The 20,297-nt window shown below is 43.9% G+C and overlaps 1 protein-coding gene across 1 annotated transcript; it reads left to right on the top strand.

Annotated features, from left to right (window-relative positions):
- Window positions 1-5,994: 5,994 nt before the first annotated feature.
- LOC119308628 (cinnamoyl-CoA reductase 2-like) lies at window positions 5,995-8,382 on the top strand. Its single transcript, XM_037584756.1, has 5 exons — window positions 5,995-6,354; window positions 6,454-6,608; window positions 6,685-6,870; window positions 7,451-7,806; window positions 7,915-8,382. Exons 1-5 carry the CDS (start codon window positions 6,201-6,203, stop codon window positions 8,135-8,137), a joined length of 1,074 nt encoding a protein of 357 aa, XP_037440653.1. The 5' UTR covers window positions 5,995-6,200; the 3' UTR covers window positions 8,138-8,382.
- The last annotated feature ends 11,915 nt before the right edge of the window (window positions 8,383-20,297 follow it).

Raw genomic sequence — 20,297 nt, 5'->3', positions numbered from 1 at the left:
TGACTTACTCTTGCCAGGAGACACGTGGGCTTGATTATGTGGTGTGAGCAATCTGTTTTTTCGGTTTCATAAGCACATGCAGCAAAACCAAGACTATGTTTGTTGCAATAATATCTCACAAGTACTCCCTAATATAAGATCGTTTAGATTACTAAAATAGTGATCTAAACGGTATTATATTAGTTAGGGGGTACATTACTGGGATATTATATTAATTAAATTATGTACAATTTTTGATATGGAATGAATGAAACAAGATACTCTCTGCTGTGTAGCTTGGAGGCAAGTGAGACTACTTAAAGGGGACCTCGATGGGTTCTTCACGGGATTAGCAGCTTTGGTAGTGCATGAGTAATTCAGTTAGATCAATAGTGTGGCTGTAGACGGAGTAGTCCGTGTAATTAACTATGTAAATATTTGGAGTAATTAACCTAGTCCCAAATGTGGTGCGTTTCCGTATCTTACTCTTGCCAGGAGACACGTGGGCTTAATTATGTGGTGTGAGCTATTTTTTTTCGGTTTCATAAGCAAATCCAGTAAAACCAAGACTATCTTTGTTGCAATAATATCTCACAAGTACTCTCTGTGTAAACTAATATAAGATGGTTTAGTTTACTAAAATAGTGATCTAAATGATCTTATATTAGTATACAGAGGGGGTACATTATTGGGATTTTATATTAATTAAATTATGTACAATTTTTTATATAGAATGGATGAAACAAGATACTCTCTGCCGTGTAGCTCGGAGGCAAGCGAGACTACTTAAAGGGGACCCCGATTGGTTTTTTCGTGGAATTAGCAGCTTTGGTAGTGAGTGAGTAATTCATCTAGATCAATAATGTGGGTGTGGACGGAGTAGTCCGTGTAATTAACTGTAAACTCTGGAGTTTCAGGGATGTCTTTCCCCTCCCCCTCCTCCACCTAATGAACGATACGTGCACTCATGCGTATTTGAGAAAAAAATGATACTCTCCGCTGTGTAAAGATTCGAGTAGCCTGGTAATAGATGGCTACTTGAGGACAACTACTTTTTTTTTGCGGAAAAACTTTCAAGCTATTCATCTTCAATCATGTCAGTACAACGAATACCAGAAATAAAAATTACAGCTAGAATCGTAGACCACCTAGCGACGACTACAAGCACCGAAGCGAGCCGAAGGCGCGCCGCCGTCATCGCCCCTCCATCGCCGGAGTCGGGCACAACTTGTTGTAGTAGACAGTCGGGAAGTCGTCGTGCTAAGGCCCCATAGGACCAGCACCCCAGAACAACAACCGCCGTCGATGAAAAATAACTAGATCGGAAGGATCCAAATCGAAGACACACGAACGTAGACGAACAACGACGAGATCCGAGCAAATCCACCAAAGATAGATCTGCCGGAGACACACCTCCACACGCCCACCAACGATGCTAGACGCATCGCCGGAACGGGGGCTAGGCGGAGAGACCTTTATTCCATCTTCAGGGAGCCGCCGCCGTCTCGTCTTCCTGAGTAGGACACAAACCCTAACAAGATTGAAAAAAATGATTAAAAACGAAGCCCTTCCGCCGGCCCTTGCCAGGATCCACCGCGCCTCCATGACCCTAGGGCCACCGGAGACGAGGCGGACCTGCGGCGGCGCCGGCAAGAGGGACGAACCCTAACTCTCTTTCTTGGAGGAGGAGGAGGCGGTGAAGGAGTACTTGAGGACAACTACTTATAATAGATGGTGTGCTAATACAATTTTCGCACCAATTAAAGGTGTCAATCTCTTGAAATTTGACCGCAGTGGTTCCCAAAGGACGCCTAAAGCAGACGCGGGAAAGGAGGCTGATGAGACGGTTTTCCTGAAGTGTCGCAAACTTGCAGTTGTCCTCAGCTAGAGATTCTCGGTCACCATCAGACGTCGGGAGTGATCTCCTTGTACCGTGCGCGCAGTGCGGTCGGTCGATTATATGGTGCGCGATCTCTAGCTGGTCCTAGCATGCAATATGCAGCCGGGTTATTTAAACAGTTCTAATTGGCCTGCGTTTGTGTGAGGTCGGTCTCGTTGGCGGATCCGGCTTGACTGCTCCCTCCCGGTGCTCCCATCCGTGCTCTTACTTTATTCTAAGATTTTTTTTTCCTTTCTAATCTAATCATCTTCCCCCTGATTTTAAGGGGTGGGGCCAGGCCTTATTTTGTTCCAATCAAATCATGCCACGTATGCGGGAGCACGGATGGGCACACACACAGGGAGCAGGCAAGTCTCGTCCGTGCTTGGCGGCTTTAATCGCTTTATTATCCCCTGAAATTAATGCTTCCATTCCATGCAAGTCCGCCTCTGCTTTCTTCCTATAGTCAGCCGAGTGCTGATCGCGTGCCGAAGGGTGCGCACGATATTTTCAAAAAGACGTCCATGAGGGAAGGAAAATGTAAGCTACTAGTAGTAAAGGCCAAGGCATCTGAAGCTCCATCGGCACGTTCACATAACCCATACGCGATCGATTGTCAAGGAAGCTCGACTTACTCATCCTCCCGCCGTCTGCTTTTCTAGAAGCCTTTCCTTCGTCGGCTCAGCAGTTACGTACATTAATCCAAGTGAAAAGCTACTATCATGTACAGTGATGTCTATGTACAATTTTTTTTGCGCAGTACCCTCTGCATGATAATACAGTAGTACATATATTCTCCTGTCGTGAACAGGTACCAACTATAGCTAGCTCACCAAATCGTTGAAGCGAACAACTCAAACTCACTTCCTCACTCATGCTTAGTCTCGACCAGCAGATACCTACGTACGCAATTTTCATTTGACTGTGGGCCACAAAGTGGACCACCCTTGGACTCTTTTGGTCATGCGAATCATGGTTGTAGGTGTGAAAGTTAGCGTTCGGGCTGTGAATTAGCCAGACACGTATTCGAGGTGATGATAGCATCGTTGATTTTTATGCTGAGTTGTTTGGTTGTGATATTGGACATTTTCCTATGACATGAAATACCTAGGTGTACATGTGGGTTTTGCTGCCGTGCGCAACTCTGATTGGGATTGTACTGAGACTAAATATATTACGAAATGTGATGCCTGGCTGGGTAATGCTTCTTCAATGGTTGGTAGAACTATTCTTCTCAATTCCAGCTTATCCAGTATATCTTATTATCATAGGTCCATGTTCTTAATGAACAAGACATTTGTGGGCAAACTTGACAAACATAAAAGGAACTTCTTCTGCGATAGAGAGGTGACTTTTAATCCTCCGGATATCTTATTATCATATGTCCATGTTCGGAAGGACATAGTTAGGGCCAAAAACATTTATATGTTGGGTAGAGAGGCGACTTTTAAGCCTCTGGATGTGGCTAGGCTTTGGAAAGAACCTTGGGATGATAATATTCCTCTATGTGATAAATTCCCCCAAAAGTCTGGCATTTGCAATACCCTGATTGCACTTATCAACAAGAGTGTTGGGGAAAATGTCTTTGATTTCTTTAGGAGAAGGCTTAGTCCTAAGCTATGTACCAATGGAACTATATTTAAATGAAAAGTGTTGGCTTCCTATCTTCCAAGGAACTTGATGTTGTTTCTAGGAAATTTGAAGCTAAGAATATTTTGTACTACCAAATATGTCTATGAACTGTTGGAAAGTACGTCTGCTGGTTGTCATCGTCTTCGGAGACGGGCCCCCTACGTATGTTAACATGGGTCGATCCCTGTGCCACACCAACCCAAAGAGTGTGGGTTGCCTCACGTGTTGAAAACCGGGATGATTTCATGCCTCTCGGGTACCACCCCCCCCCCCACACACACACACACACATTCTCCCGCAGGGAGGGATGGTCGCCAATCTCCGGGCACCTAGGTAGGACCTCACTGGGGCACCCGGTACAATAGTTGGTGGAGCCCACCCCTCTGCGGCCGCCCACACCATCTAAAGGTCATCATGACCGACACGTGATCACTAGCGACGCCCCATCCATTGGACTTCGCGTCTGACGGGCGAGAAGGGTCTAACATGCCCCTTTGATTATTGCCAAGCCTAAGGACGGTCGGATTCGACGGAATAGTTGGAAGCATGGTGTTGCATCGCTACAGGGCGGTGCTACCAACATTTGCTCATTACGCAGGGCCTAGGCTAATAGGACCCGGGCAAATCGCGTTGGGGGATCCAACATGACTCCAGGCATGTCACCCATGCTGAGAAGAAGGCATTGTGGTTGCCCGCTTAATATATATAAGGGAGGAACCGGATCCAAGAGGGAGGGGAGAAAAAGGCTTGTAACACATTCATACACACATCTAAGAAAGAACACACGCATGACGTAGGGTATTGCGCCTTCTCGGTGGCCTAAACCTGGATAAACAAAGCCTCCATATCTGTAGTGATCTCAAGCGTTTCACCCCTAGCCGAATTACTAAAAGGGGATCACGCGATCTCCAATATCGACGCTCACCCGTCGATACTGGTTGTGACTACTGATGGATTTGGAGAGCTAAGGTACCTTTGAAAATTCAAATATTTCTTTGGCAGCTATTCCAAGACATTGTTTTAACTAGGTACGTAATGAAAGGAAGGAATTGGCCTAGTAATCCAAAATGTTAGTTCTGTGGGAGAGAAATCTCACAAGATCTATTCTTTCTATGCCAAGTTGCAAGAGTGATGTGGCGTACTATGGGCTCGGTTTTTGGGACCAATTTATGGCCAAACAGTATTTGACAGTTCTTTGCTTGGTGCTATACTTTCTTTCCTGATGGGGAAAAGTTTTACACAGTCAATTATTTTGCGGCCATTTGCTAAGTTTTACACTGTCGATTTAGCGGGCATTTGCTGGAGCATTTAGAATTGCAGCAAAAGAGCAACCTTAGAATTCAACTTACCTCGGTCTCTGCTTGAAATTGCTTTTGCATCTTGTGCTACTCTGATGTCTTGGATAGGTTTAGAGAAGGCTGGTGACTCAAACTCGTTGAGATATGGAGGTACTCTTCTGAGGAGTAATGCTACAATTATGTTGAGGATTTGTGCGGTGATCCATGAGGGCATTGAGGCTAATCAAGGGTACTTCTGCACGTGGATTTGATTGAAGGCTTTTGTTATGTTGAGCGACTGATGTTGTCTTTGGTTGTGTTTGCTGGACTTGTGATACTTGTTATATCTCTGGTAGGATAGTTTCTGCTTTGCTATCAAGTTTCGCCCTATGATGCATGTGTTGATTGCATGTATAGTGGGTTTCCTAATAGTGCTTTGAACTCGCTTTTCCCCCTTCCCCTTTCCCATTTCATGTATCTCTTGCTGGTTTTGGACAAGTTGTATTTCTATTATGCTTTATAATGAAAAGAGGTTTATCCTTGGTTCAGAAAATATATACATATATGACCGCCATTGAACTGGGCTAAAATGTGAAATCAGAGAGCTACAATGTGAATATCTTTTAATTCCAATTATTATCTTGTGAAAAATACGGAGTATGGCATCGTTCATATGCATGATGGGCTTGATCGATGACGAGAAATACCCTGACGTTACCTAGGGCGGCCATTCTTGACAGTTGAAACCGAATACTGACCCTCGATCGATGATCCCCATATAAAGCACATGTACGTACAATACGTACATATGACAACCCACAGACGAGTACACCGTAGCGAATACTTTTCTTCGGCTCTCACACGCGCCTCACGAATCATGATTTCTATAGTTGGTAGCTGACCACCAACCCCCAAATGAACGAAGCTGCTGGCCTAAGTTCGTAGGTACGACCCGGCAAACGGCTGGTTATGAGCATGACAGAGAGCTTAATCTCCGTTAAACAAATGAGCTCTCGCACGCATGTAGTACTACTGTGAATCATGTGCAACGCTTAAATCGAGGTGCCAAGTCTGGCCGTAGCAAATAAAGAAAGTTTCCCACCAACTCTGGCGCCAAAGCGAGCGACGACCGTCCTGTCGATGCGGGCCACACGGTTTTCCAACCGTCTTGAACCACTCCAGCTCTCTCTTTCGCTGCCTCTATAAGTACAGCCAGGATGCGCAGTACCCTATCTCATCTCATATCCAGCAGCTGCCTAGCTCTACTTACTACCTGCGCAGTGTTGTGTGGTACTGTAGTAAGTAGCAGGGAAGAACCGTTCCGAGTACACAGCGTACTTTTGGACCTGTGGATACCTTGCTAGGCACCTGCTGCTCGCAACATCCCCGGATACGTCGTGTCAATCCGGAAGTAAGCCGAGAGGAAGAGAGAGATGCCGATCGAGGCGGCAGACAACGTACCGGCCGAGCTTCCCGGCCACGGCCGGACGGTGTGCGTCACCGGCGCCGGCGGTTTCATCGCCTCGTGGCTCGTCAAGCGCCTCCTCCAGAAGGGTTACACCGTGCGAGGCACCGTTCGCAACCCAGGTACGTGTGGCATCGCATACTAGATCAGTACGTGAGTTCATCATGCAAGACACTCGTCTTATTACCTGCTAACACGATCGTTCGCATGACTTGTGGCAGTTGATCCGAAGAATGATCACCTCAGAGCCTTCGATGGCGCCGCCGACCGCCTCATCCTCCTCCGCGCCGACCTTATGGAGCCCGAAACCCTCGTCGAGGCGTTCACGGGCTGCGAGGGCATCTTCCACGCCGCTTCCCCCGTCACCGACGACCCTGTACGTACCATTGATGCCACACGATCGATTGCTAACCTGCATGGAAACTAAACTCCCGATCGATGGCTACCTGCAGGAGAAGATGATCGAGCCGGCGATCCGAGGGACCAAGTACGTGATCACGGCAGCCGCGGACATGGGCATCAAGCGTGTGGTGTTCACGTCCACCATCGGCACGGTGTACATGAACCCCCACAGGGACGCCAGCAAGCCCGTCGACGACACCTGCTGGAGCGACCTTGAATACTGCAAAAAGACAGCGGTACGTAGTAATAATTGTTTTGTTTTGTTCATGCATGGGACACAATAATCAATTTCTACTATCCTTTCAAACTCAGAAACCGGCCGGGGAATATATGCATGCTTACTGCCAATGATTTGCTAGAACGTACGCTTAATTAATTTTTGATGGTACGCAAATGTCGAGCTTCACCAAACGTGGATGCAAAGCTGGAATACTTATAGAAAAGGCGACGTTGATTTCTTACCTACTGAGGCGTATGAGGTGTTGTTCCTTGGCCAGTGCGTCAAGCACTGCACCAGCTGCAAGACCATTCTAGCTTGCGGCCATTTTTAACCACTCCAAACACCTTTTGCTAGCTCTACCTACTGCCGCACATATACTCGGTTGGGATCCTATCCTTTGCGCTCCTTTTGTTGTTGAGACCAAAATCGGCTAGAATAAAATATATGTAGCTAGCTCGGCAGTTGGGGACACGGTCATCCACTTTTTGAGTGGAAGTTCATCATTTCTTTGAAGAAAGATAAGAAGAAGAATCATCTTCTTTTTTCAATATTTAAATCATAGCATACATGATGATATCCATGTCACGCGCGTGCAGAACTGGTACTGCTACGCGAAGACGGTGGCCGAGCAGGACGCGCTGGAGACGGCCCGGCAGCGCGGCATCGAGCTGATCGTGGTGAACCCGGTGCTGGTGCTGGGCCCGCTGCTGCAACCTACGGTGAACGCGAGCACGGAGCACGTGATGAAGTACCTGACGGGGTCGGCCAAGACGTACGTGAACGCGGCGCAGGCGTACGTGCACGTCAAGGACGTGGCCGAGGCGCACGTCCGCGTCTACGAGGCGCCCGGCGCGCACGGCCGCTACATCTGCGCCGAGGGCACCACGCTCCACCGCGGCGACCTCTGCCGCGTCCTCGGCAAGCTATTCCCTGAGTACCCCGTACCCACCAAGTACGTCCGTCGCATGCAGACTGGAAGAATCACCTCACCGCTGGTTCTACCCAGTATATTTTTGGTTGGTTATTCGACGATTAACATGTTCGTTTGGTGTGTGTATAGGTGCAAGGACGAGGTGAACCCACCGGTGAAAGGGTACAAATTCACCAACCAGAGGCTCAAGGATCTGGGCATGGAGTTCGTGCCGGTGCTGCAGAGTATATACGAGACGGTGAAGAGCCTCCAGGAGAAAGGGATGCTGCCGGTGCTACCGCCAGGCGACGACATCCCAGACAACCTGCATGAGCAGCTCATGATGAAGCCCGCCCAGTTGCTACGTAATTAATTATACTCTACATTTGATACAGATATGCTGTCGGCTAGTTAATTCTATGGGACATGTCTGTCCATTCGATCGGTCTTATATATGCGTACACCGGTACACGTATGCACTTTTAATTGGTGCATGCATGCGTGCGTGAGTGGGTGGGTTGGTTGGCGATCACATACATGGATCAGTGCTGTATGACGCACAGACACACACACAATGTTATATGCATAGTGATATAAATCCACGGACTACAATAACCAGGCAATGTGCAACTTTGGATTATATAGATTAGCAAACATACCCGTGCATTGCAACTGGCAAAAAACACAATGCATTCAAATGTGGTCTATCTCAAAGGTGATGATCTCAGCCATCACACGTATATCCACAACTGAACCATGCGTCGCAAGTGAATGTCCAACAGTTTTAAAAGTAATCTCGTCGAGCTGGAATGATTACTGCCCTTCCCAAGCTACGGCCTACACCTAGTCCATCACTCACTCATACCCGCACTCACTTTTAAGTTGTATATTTGTTTGTCAAAATGCATCAACATTGTTTTAAAACACATAAACACTTTCTAAATCACATGGACTATTTATTTTAAAGAGCATGAATACTTTTAAAATTACAAACATTTTTAGCGCGTGAACACATAGAATTGCATGGAATGTTTTTAAGAAAAGGGTGAACTATTTAAAATTATATGAACATTATTTTAATATGTGAATACTTCTCTTAAAACAACACATATAGTCTAAAATGCACATACGGTTTAGAAAAATACGTAATATTTTTCAAAAGGCACCAACACGTTTTGAATAACACGAAAAATTATATTTCAGGAAAACACGTTCTAATAGGATTGGGAGTGTAGCAACTGATCAGGTGCTAAAAAATATTATTCCTTAGTTATTTTCTAGCCATGCATTCCTTCTTTTCAATGGGCACAGCGGAGTTTATCATTTGTTTATTTTTTAGTTCCTTTCCTTCCTGAGGCATTTATTCCTTCTTTTAATTCTATCTTTTTAATACCTTTCCCTCCCAAGGTATGTATTCCTTCTTTTCATTGGCACAACGGAGTTTATCCTTCTTTTAATTTCATTTTCTTCCAGAAGCATTTATTCCTTCTTCCAATTTCTTTTCCTCCCTAAGGCACACCGGAGTGTCCTTCTTTTAGTTTATTTGATTCTTGAGGCGGCTTATTAATTTGAAATCATAAATGTATATAAATTGATGGGATGAGGTGTAAGAAAGCGATATGGAACTATTTAATAGTTGAATGACAAACGAAAAAAACTATGTGGTAATAGGCAAGCCCATAAGTGTGACGTTGTGGAAGTGGAAGACAGTCTGCTCGCGATTACCTGCCGCACAGGGGTCAAGCGAGCAAACGTGTTATGGGCCGACCAATTTGTACAACTCAAACATACTGGACCGGTTTTTGAAACCTTTCAGAGTCTCCTGGCCGGTTTTTGAAACTTTTCAGAGTTTCCTGGCCGGTTTTGGGAATCTTCTAGAAGGTTCTAGAACCTGTTTTTTTTTGTTTTCTTCTACTAGGTTTTCCGGTTTTTTCATTTTCTGTTTCTTTTCTATTTGTATGCTTTTTGAAAATTTTGTAAAATTCAAAAAATGTTTCTGTTCACTAACTAAAAAAATGTTTGCACTTATAAAAAAATGTTCATGCTTTTCTATCTTCAAAACTTCAAAAAAAAGTTCCATTTTTGATTTTTTGTTAACAAATTCAATTAATGTAACATGTTTCAGATTTTAAAAAATGTTCTTCTTTTCCAAAAATTGTTCAAAATTTCAGAAACAATTCTCGTTTTTAAAATTTGTTCACATATTCAAAAAAATATTCATGTCTACAAAAATATATTCAGAAATTGAAATAAATGTTCTGATGCGGAGCATCCTATACACTACAACTACTCCCCAAAGCCCAAGAGGACATACGACAAGAGCTCGAGCATATGCCATTGGACATAAGGTGAACCCGCTCCTAAATGCTTCCCCTTTCCATTCATGCAAACACATGGTTGCTATCTAATGCAAAGACACTACATGTGCTCGGGAACCGAGGAGACAACCATGAAGGAGCTCGAAGCATATGACAAGTCCACATAGAAGCGGAGTGTGAAGTGCGTCAAGTGGAGTCGCCGCAGAGCTACAACGGCCGGACATCCGGTAGGAACCTGGACATCCGGCGCTAGCAAGCAGAGGAAGACCAGAGAGAAACGGACGCCAAGCGACTCTACATGGGCTGGACATCCGGACGACCCCCGGACATCCGATGCCCGGTGAACATCCGGACATCCGGTGCCAGCCCGCATATCCGACCCCTACAATCCAGAGAAGGAAAGAATCGGTCTGCCTCCAGGCCGTACATTCGATGCCCCAAGTCGGGCCAAACATCCGGCGCCTCCGTGCAGCTGTGGGCCAAGAGCCATGTAACCAACCCTCCCTGACCCCTTCGTCCTAGCACTACAAATACACCTCCTCCTCCCCATTTCTAAGGTTAGCAAAGTATATGAGATCATTAGAGGGAGTTTTGCTCATCTACCCTTCTCCTTGGAGAATCAAGACCTCCTGCTGGAGAAGATCCCTCTAGTGGATATCAAGGCCTCCTAAGGGAGAAGGATCCCCACCATAGAATCATCAAGACCTCAACTCCTTCAAGGATTGGGATGGACTAGTTCCTCTTTTACCTTCTTGTGTTGAATTTGGACCTCTGTATCGCTCTATGTGTATGTGGATTTAGCATATGTGTGATTGTATCTTGTCTATTTGAGTGTTCATCTTGTGTTCTTCTCTTGAATTGATCCCTTTTCCCCCTCCAAGTGTGAAAAACTCATGAACTAGGGTTCCACCCTACATCATCTGGGATCAGAGCTAGGTTGATTCACACCTTGGAGTTCCTCCCCTCCACTTTCTAGCCCCAGTTTTGTGTGTTTTGTCCAATTCCAAAAATCCCCACAAAAATAGCCATACCAATTTTTTTTGTAATTTGTTGGTTTGATGATGTTTTGTTGATTTTGATCCATGGATTCGAAGTGTTGCAGGTGGATCTAGCTTCTCCACAATTTTCCCCAACTTCCATCCACAAAATCTTCTCAATTTTGACCTTGGAATCATCTATTTCGCCCCCAAATCAAAATTCGAAGTCGAAATCGAGTTCTGGATTTGTCGGGACGGACATCCGGCACCTGGAGACTCAAAACGCGCAAGTTTCTGGACAGAGGGCCCCGGAAATCCGGCCTACCCCCTAGATATCAGGCTCCTGGAGCTTCAGCCTTCCATTTTTCACCGTTTTGTCCATAACTAATTCACCCGGAGTCCAATTTTAACGTGCTTTAGCTCGTTTTGTAACTATTGACATCCACCATCCCACAAACTTCAAAAGATCCTATAATGTACTAAAGCAAGCATAATGGAGTTGGAATCTTTGTTCTTCTGAAATGGTCCAATAATTTGATTTCATCGAGGAAAGCAAAGATGGTTGCATTTACAAGAAAGTAAGAGGGAGCTGAAGGAAATATGCCTAGAGGCAATAATAAAGTTGTTATTTTATATTTCCTTATTCATGATAAATGTTTATTAATCATGCTAGAATTGTATTGACCAGAAACCTAAATACATGTGTGAATACATAAACAAATACCGTGTCCCCATTAAGCCTCTACTAGACTAGCTCGTTGATCAAAGATGGTTCAGGTTTCCTAACCATAGACATGTGTTGTCATTTGATAACGGGATCACATCATTAGGAGAATGATGTGATGGACAAGACCCATCCGTTAGTTGAGCATAATGATCGTTTAGTTTTATTGCTATTGATTTCTTCATGTCAAATACATATTCCTTTGACTATGGGATTATGCAACTCCTGGATAGCGGAGGAATACCTTGTGTGCTATCAAACGTCACAACATAACTGGGTGATCATAAAGATGCTCTACAGGTATATCTGAAGGTGTTTGTTGAGTTGGCATAGATCGAGATTAGGATTTGTCACTCGGAGTATCGAAGAGGTATCTCTGGTCCCTCTCGGTAATACACATCATAAGCTTGCAAGCAAATGACTAAGGAGTTAGTCACGAGGTGATGTATTATGGAACAAGTAAAGAGACTTGTCAGTAACGAGATTAAACTAGGTATGAAGATACCGACGATCGAATCTCGGGCAAGTAAAATACTGATGGACAAAGGGAATTACATATGTTGTCATAACAGTTCGACCGATAAAGATCTTCGTAGAATATGTAGGAGCCAATATGGGCATGCAGGTTCCTCTATTGGTTATTGACCGGAGATGTGTCTCGGTCATGTCTACATAGTTCTCGAAACCGTAGGGTTCGCACGCTTAACGTTCGTTGACGATATAGTGTTATATGAGTTATATGTTTTGGTGACCGAATATTGTTCGGAGTCCCAGATCAGATCACGGACATGGCTAGGAGTCGCAAAATGGTTGAGAGGTAAAGATTGATATATAGGACGATGGTATCTAGACAACAGAAGTGTTTCAGGACGTACCGGGAAGGAATCGGGTCACCGGAAGGGGTTTCGGGCACCCCCCCAAGCAAGTTATGGGCCTTATGGGCCAAAGGAGGGGACATAGCAGCCCACAAGGGGGTTGGTGCGCCCCCTACCTTGTTTGTCCAGCCCTAGGGAAGGAAAAGGGGGAGGGCTAGCCCCTCCTGCCTTTCCCTCTCATGGGAGAAAGGAAAGGGGGTGGGGGCACCCTCCCCTGCCTTTCCCCGCACTCCAAATAAGGAAAGGGGGGCGCGGCTTGGGAGGGACCCCAAGTAGGATTATTCCTACTTAGGCGCCTCCTTTGGCTGCTCCTCCCTCCCTCCCACCTATATATATGTGGGAGGGGGTGCCTAGCACATAACAAACAATTGCCTAGCCGTGTGCGGCGCCCCCTCCACCGTTTACATCCTCGGTCATATTTTCATAGTGCTTAGGTGAATCCCTATGAAGATCACTTCACCATCACCGTCACCACACCGTCGTGCTGCCAGAACTCATCTACTACCTCGCCATCTTGCTAGTTCAAGAAGGAGGAGGATGTCACCAAGCTGAACGTGTGTAGAACGTGGAGGTGCCGTACGTTTGGTACTTGATTGGTTGGAGCGCGAAGAAGTTTGACTACATCAACCACGTTGTTAAACGCTTCCACTTATGGTCTACGAGGGCACGCAGACACACTCTCCCCTCTCGTTTCTATGCATCTCCATGGATAGATCGTGTGCGTAGAAATTTTTTGTTTTCCATGCAACGATTCCCAAAAGTGGCATCCGATCCAGGTCTATGCATAGATGATATGCACGAGTAGAACACAAAGAGTTGTCAGCGTTGATAGTCACACTGCTTACCATCAGCGGTATTGTGCGTTGAAGCGGCTCGAACCGACTGACATGCAACTAGTTTTGCATAAAGGTGGCTGGCGGGTGTCTGTTTCTCCTACTTTAGTTGAATCAAAATTGACTGCGGTCGGTCCTTGAAGAAGGTTAAAACAGCAAACTTGGTGAATCACTGTTGTGTTTTTATGCGTAGGTAAGAGCGGTTCTTGCTAGAAGCCCGTAGCAGACACATAAAAAATGCAACAACAAAGTAGAGGATGTCTAACTTGTTTTTGCAGGGCATGTTTTGATGTGATATGGTCAAGATATGATGTGATATATGTTGATGTATGAGATGATCATGTTTTGTAATATCGACAACCTGCAGGAGCCTCAGGGTTGTCTCTTTATTGTATGAAGTGCAAGCGCCATGTAATTGATTTACTTTATGACTATGCATTAGCGATAGTTGTAGAAGCAATAGTTGGCGTGACGACCTCGACGCAACGACGCTACGATGGAGATTAAGGTGTCAAGCCGGTGACGATGGAGATCATGACAATGCATTGAAGATGGAGATCAAAAGCACAAGATGATGGCCATATCATGTCACATATTTTGATTGCATGTGATGTTTATCTTTTATGCATCTTATTTTGCTTTGAATGGCGGTAGCATTATAAGATGATCCGTTTACTTAATTTCAAGATAAAAGTGTTCTCCCTGAGTATGCACCGTTGCTATAGTTTGTCATTTCGAGACACCACGTGATGATCGGGTGTGATAGACTCTACGTTCACATACAACGGGTGTAAGACATTTTTGCACATGCAGAATACTTGGGTTAAACTTGACGATCCTAGCATGTACAGACATGGTCTCGGAACACTGGAGACCGAAAGGTCGAACGCGAGTCATATAGTAGATATGAGCAACATAGAGATGTTCACCATTGATGACTACCCCATCTCACGTGATGATCAGACATGGGTTAGTTGATTTGGATCATGTTTCACTTAGATGACTTGAGGGTTGTCTATTTAAGTGAGAGTTCATTAGTAATTTGATTAAGTGAACTTAATTTATCATGAACTTAGTCTTGATAGTTTTGCATATCTATGTTGTAGGTCAATAGCTCGCGATATAGCTCCTATATATTTTTGATATGTTCCTAGATAAAACTAAGTTGAAAAATGATAGTAGCAATGATGCGGACTGGGTCTGTGATCTAAGGATTATCCTCAATGTTGCATAGAAGAATTATGTCCTTGATGCACCGCTAGGTGACAAACCTATTGCAGGAGCAGATGCAGACGTTATGAACGTTTTGCAAGCTCGATATGATGACTAATTGATAGTTCAGTGCTCCATCTTAGAACCTGGACTTCAAAAACATTTTGAACGCCACGGAGCATATGAGATGTTCCAAGAGCTGAAAATTGGTATTTCAGATTCGTGCCTGTGTCGAGAGGTATGAGACCTCTGACAAGGACTTTGCCTACAGTATGGAGGAGAATAGCTTAGCCAGTGAACATGTACTCAGAATGTCTGGGTACTATAATCGCTTGAATCAAGTGGGAGTTAATCTTCTAGATAAGATAGTGATTGACAGAGTTCTCTAGTCACTACCACCAAGCTACTAGAACTTTGTGATGAACTATATTATGCAAGGGATGACAAAAATGATTCCCAAGCTCTTCGCGATGTTGAAATAGGTGAAGGTAGAAATCAAGAAAGAGCATCAAGTGTTGATGGCTAACAATATCACTAGTTTCAAGAAAAAGGGTGAGGGAAAGAAAGGGAACTTAAAGAAGAATAGCAAGCAAGTTGCCACTCCCGTGAAGAAGCCCAAAGCTGGAACCGAGCCTGAAACCGAGTGCTTCTACTGCAAAGGAAATGGTCACTGGAAGTGGAACTGCCCCAAATACTTGGCGGATAAGAAGGATGGCAAAGTGAACAAAGGTATATTTCATATACATGTTGTTGATGTGTATTTTACTAGTGTTCGTAGTAACCCCTAGGTATTTGATACCAGTTCAGTTGCTAAGATTAGTAACTCGAAACAGGAGTCACAGAGACTAGTTAAAAGCAAGGTGATGATGTGTGTTGGAAATGATTCCAAGGTTGATATGATCACCATCGCACACTCATTTAGGTCAGAGAATAATTGTTGTTCTGTTTACATGAATAAAACCTTCTGTGGTCATACACCCAATGTGAATGGTTTATTGAATCTCGATCATAGTGATACACATATTCATAATAATGATGCCAAAAGATGCAAAGTTGATAATGATAGTACAACATACTTGTGGCACTGCCATTTATAGGTCATATTGGTGTAAAGTGCATGAAGAAACTCCATGCAGATGGACTTCTGGAATCACTTGATTATGAATCATTTGAAACTTGCGAACCATGCCTCATGGGCAAGATGACTAAAACTTCATTCTCCGGAGCAATGGAGCGGGCTAATGACTTATTGGAAATAATACATACCAATGTATGTGGTCCGATGAGTGTTGAAGCACGTGGTGGGTATCGTTATTTTCTGACCTTCACAGATGATTTGAGTATGTATGGGTATATCTAATTGATGAAACACAAGTCTGAAACATTTCAAAAGTTCAAAGAATTTCAGAGTAAAGTGGAGAATCATCGTAACAAGAAAATAAAGTTTCTACGATCTGATCGTGGAGGCAAATATTTGAGTTACGAGTTTGGCCTTCATTTAAGACAATGTGGAATTGTTTCACAACTCACGCCACCCAGAATACAACAGTGTAATGGTGTATCCGAACGTGGTAACCGTACTTTATCGGATACGGTGCATTCTATGATGTCTCTTACCAATATACCACTATCATTTTGGGGTTATCATTAGAGACAGCCGCATTCACGTTAAATAGGGCACCATTTAAATCCGTTGAGACGACACCATATGAACTATGGTTTGGTAAGAAACCTAAGTTGTCGTTTCTTAAAGCTTGGGGTTGTGGCACTTATGTCAAAAGGCTTCAGCCTGATAATCTTGAATCCAAATAGGAGAAATGCGTCATAGGATACCCTAAGGAAACTATTGGGTACACCTTCTACCACAGATCTGAAGGCAAGATCTTTGTTGCCAAGAATGAAACATTTCTATAGAAGGAGTTTCTCTCGAAAGAAGTGAGTGGGAGAAAAGTAGAACTCAATGAGGTAATTGTACCTTCTCTCGAATTGTAAAGTAGCACATTAGAGAAAACTATTTCTGTGATGCCTATACCAAGTAGAGAGGAAGCTAATGATGATGATCATGAAACTTTGGATCAAGTTACTACTGGACCTCATAGGTCGAACAAAGCACGTTCCGCACCAGAGTGGTATGGTAATCCTATCCTGGAAGTCATGTTACTAGACCATGACGAACCTACAAACTATGAAGAAGCTATGATGAGCCCAGATTCTGATAAATGGCTTGAGGCCATGAAATCTGAGATAGGATCCATGTATGAGAACAAAGTGCGGACTTTGGTGGATTTGCCCGATGATGAGAATAAATGGATCTTCAAGAAGAAGACAGACACTGATGGTAATGTCACCATCTACATAGCTCGACTTGTCGCGAAAGGTTTTCGACAAGTTCAAGGGGTCGACTACGATGAGACCTTCTCATCCGTAGCGATGCTTAAATTAGTCCAAAGCATGTTAGCAATTCCCTCATTTTATAATTATGAAATTTGGCAAATGGACGTCAAAATTGCATTCCTTAATGGAGTTCTTAAAGAAGAGTTGTATATGATGCAACCAAAAGGTTTTGTCGATCCTAAAGGTGCTAACAAAGTGTGCAAGCTCCAGCGATCCATCTATGGACCCGTGCAAGCATCTCGGAGTTGTAATATACGCTTTGATGAGGTGATCAAAGCATATGGATTTATATAGACTTATGGTGAAGCCTGTAGTTACAAGAAAGTGAGTGGGAACTCTGTAGCATTTCTAATATTATATGTGGATGACATATTGTTTATTGAAAATGATATATAATTTTTGGATAGCATAAAAGGATATTTGAATAAGAATTTTTCAATGAAAGACCTCGGTGAAGCTACTTATATATTGGGCATTGAGATCTATAGAGATAGATTGAGATGCTTAATAGGACTTTCACAAAGCACATACCTTGATAAAGTTTTGAAGAAGTTCAAAATGGATCAGTCAAAGAAAGGGTTCTTGCTTGTGTTACAAGGTACAAAGTTGAGTAAGACTTGAAGCCCGACCACGATAGAAGATAGAGAGAGAATGAAAGTCATTCCCTATGCCTCGGACATAGGTTCTACAAAGTATGCCATATTGTGTACAGATCTATGGTGTACCTTGCCATGAGTTTAGCAAGGGGTTGCAATAGTGATCTAGGAGTAGATCACTGGACAGCGGTCAAAATTATCCTTAAATATTTCTCGGTTATGGAAGTAATAAAGAGTTCGTCGTAAAGAGTTACGTCGATGCAAGCTTTGCACCGATTCAGATAACTTCGAGTCTCAATCTGAGTACATATAGAAAGTAGGAGCAATTAGCTAGAGTAGCTCCATGCAGAGCATTGTAGACATAGAAACTTACAAAATACATACGGATCTGAATGTGGCAGACCCATTGAGTAAACCTCTCTCACAAGCAAAACATGATCCTACCTTAGTACTCTTTGGGTGTTAATCACATGGCGATGTGAACTAGATTATTGACTCTAGTAAACTCTCTGGGTGTTAGTCACATGGTGATGTGAACTATGGATGTTAATCACATGGCGATGTGAACAAGATTATTGACCCTAGTGCAAGTGGGAGACTGAAGGAAATATGCCCTAGAGGCAATAATAAAGTTGTTATTTTATATTTTATTATTCATGATAAAGGTTTATTATTCATGCTACAATTGTATTGATCAGAAACCTAAATACATGTGTGAATACATAAACAAATACCATGTCCCTAGTAAGCCTCTACTAGACTAGCTCGTTGATCAAAGATGGTTCAGGTTTCCTAACCATAGGCATGTGTTTTCATTTGATAATGGGATCACATCATTAGGAGAATGGTGTGATGGACAAGACCCATCCTTTAGCTTAGCATAATGATCGTTCAGTTTTATTGCTATTGCTTTCTTCATGTCAAATACATATTCCTTCGACTATGAGATTATGCAACTCCGGGATACCGGAGGAATACCTTGTGTGCTATTAAACATCACAACATAACTGGGTGATCATAAATATGCTCTACATGTATCTCCAAAGGTGTTTTTTGAGTTGGCATAGATCAAGATTAGGATTTGTCACTCTAAGTATCAGAGAGGTATCTCTGGGCCCTCTCGATAATACACATCATAAGCTTGCAACCAAATGACTAAGGAGTTACTCACGAGGTGATGTATTACGGAACGAGTAAAGAGACTTGCCAGTAACGAGATTGAACCAGGTATGAAGATACCTACTATCGAATCTCGGGAAAGTAACATACCGATGGACAAAGGAATTATGTATGTTGTCGTAACGGTTCGACCGATAAAGATCTTCGTAGAATATGTAGGAGACAATATGGGCATCCAGGTTACGCTATTGGTTATTGACCGGAGAGGTGTCTCAGTCATGTCTACATAGTTCTCTAGCCTATAGGGTCCGCATGCTTAACGTTCCTTGATGATATAATGTTATATGAGTTATATGTTTTGGTGACTGAATATTGTTCGGAGTCTTGGATGAGATCACATACATGAAAAGGAGTCTCGAAATGGTGAAGAGGTAAAGATTGATATATAGGACGATGGTATTTGGACACCGGAAGTGTTTCGGGACGTAACGGGAAGTAATCGGGTCATCGGAAGTGGTTCCGGGCACCTCCGGCAAGTTATGAGCCTTATGGTCCAAAGGAGGGGACATACCAGCCCACAAGGAGGCTGGTGTGCCCCCTCCCTTGTTTGGCTAGCCCTAGGGAAGGAAAAGGGGGAGGGCTATCCCCTCCTGCCTTTCCCTCTCATGGGAGAACGGAAAGGGCGGGGGGGGGGGGGACATTCCCGTGCCTTTCCCCGCACTCCAAATAAGGAAAAGGGGGCGCGGCTTGGGAGGGACCCCAAGTAGGATTCCTCCTACTCGGGCGCCTCCTTTGGCTGCTCCTCCCTCCCTCCCACCTATATATATGTGGGAGGGGGACGCCTAGCACATAACAAACAATTTCCTAGCCGTGTGCAGTGCCCCCCTCCACCATTTACACCCCGGGTCATATTTTCGTAGTGCTTAGGTGAAGCCCTGCGGAGATCACTTAACCATCACCGTCACCACACTGTCGTGCTGCCAGAACTCAGCTACTACCTTGTCGTCTTGCTGGATCAAGAAGGCAGAGGACATCACCTAGCTGAACGTGTGTAGAACGCAAAGGTGCCATACGTTCGATTCTTGATCAGTTGGAGCACAAAGAAGTTCGAATACATGAACCGCGTTGTTAAACGCTTCCGTTTACGGTCTACGAGGGTACATAGACACACTCTCCCCTCTCGTTGCTATGCATCCGCATGGATAGATCATTGCGTGTGTGTAGAATTTTGTTTTCCATCCAACGATTCCCAACAGGAGCATGATAATATTTTAAAACGCTGTGTGTGCATGACACATTGTTGATTGGAAATTGTATAAATTTCTTTACGTGGATTAAAAATTTATTGAAACTAGTTTTTCAGTAAACCACTTAGGCAATATAGTTCTGGTATTAGGCATAATAATCTATGGAGATAGTAGTGTCTAACCGGGCTTTGCCAAAATAGATATTAACAAAATACTAAAGCATTTTATTAGGAAAAAT

Source organism: Triticum dicoccoides, chromosome 5B, assembly GCF_002162155.2.
Source record: "Triticum dicoccoides isolate Atlit2015 ecotype Zavitan chromosome 5B, WEW_v2.0, whole genome shotgun sequence".
Lineage (NCBI taxonomy): Eukaryota > Viridiplantae > Streptophyta > Magnoliopsida > Poales > Poaceae > Triticum > Triticum dicoccoides.
The sequence above is the reverse complement of the archived record's forward strand: the minus strand, read 5'-3'. Positions and strand labels throughout refer to the sequence as shown.

Bases quoted from the DNA above. Each gene is read 5' to 3' on its own strand.
- LOC119308628 (XM_037584756.1), top strand. From the start codon at position 6,201: ATGCCGATCGAGGCGGCAGACAACGTACCGGCCGAGCTTCCCGGCCAC. The intron at 6,355-6,453 runs GTACGTGTGGCA...GACTTGTGGCAG, and splicing joins AGGCACCGTTCGCAACCCAG to TTGATCCGAAGAATGATCAC. The intron at 6,609-6,684 runs GTACGTACCATT...GGCTACCTGCAG, and splicing joins CCCCCGTCACCGACGACCCT to GAGAAGATGATCGAGCCGGC.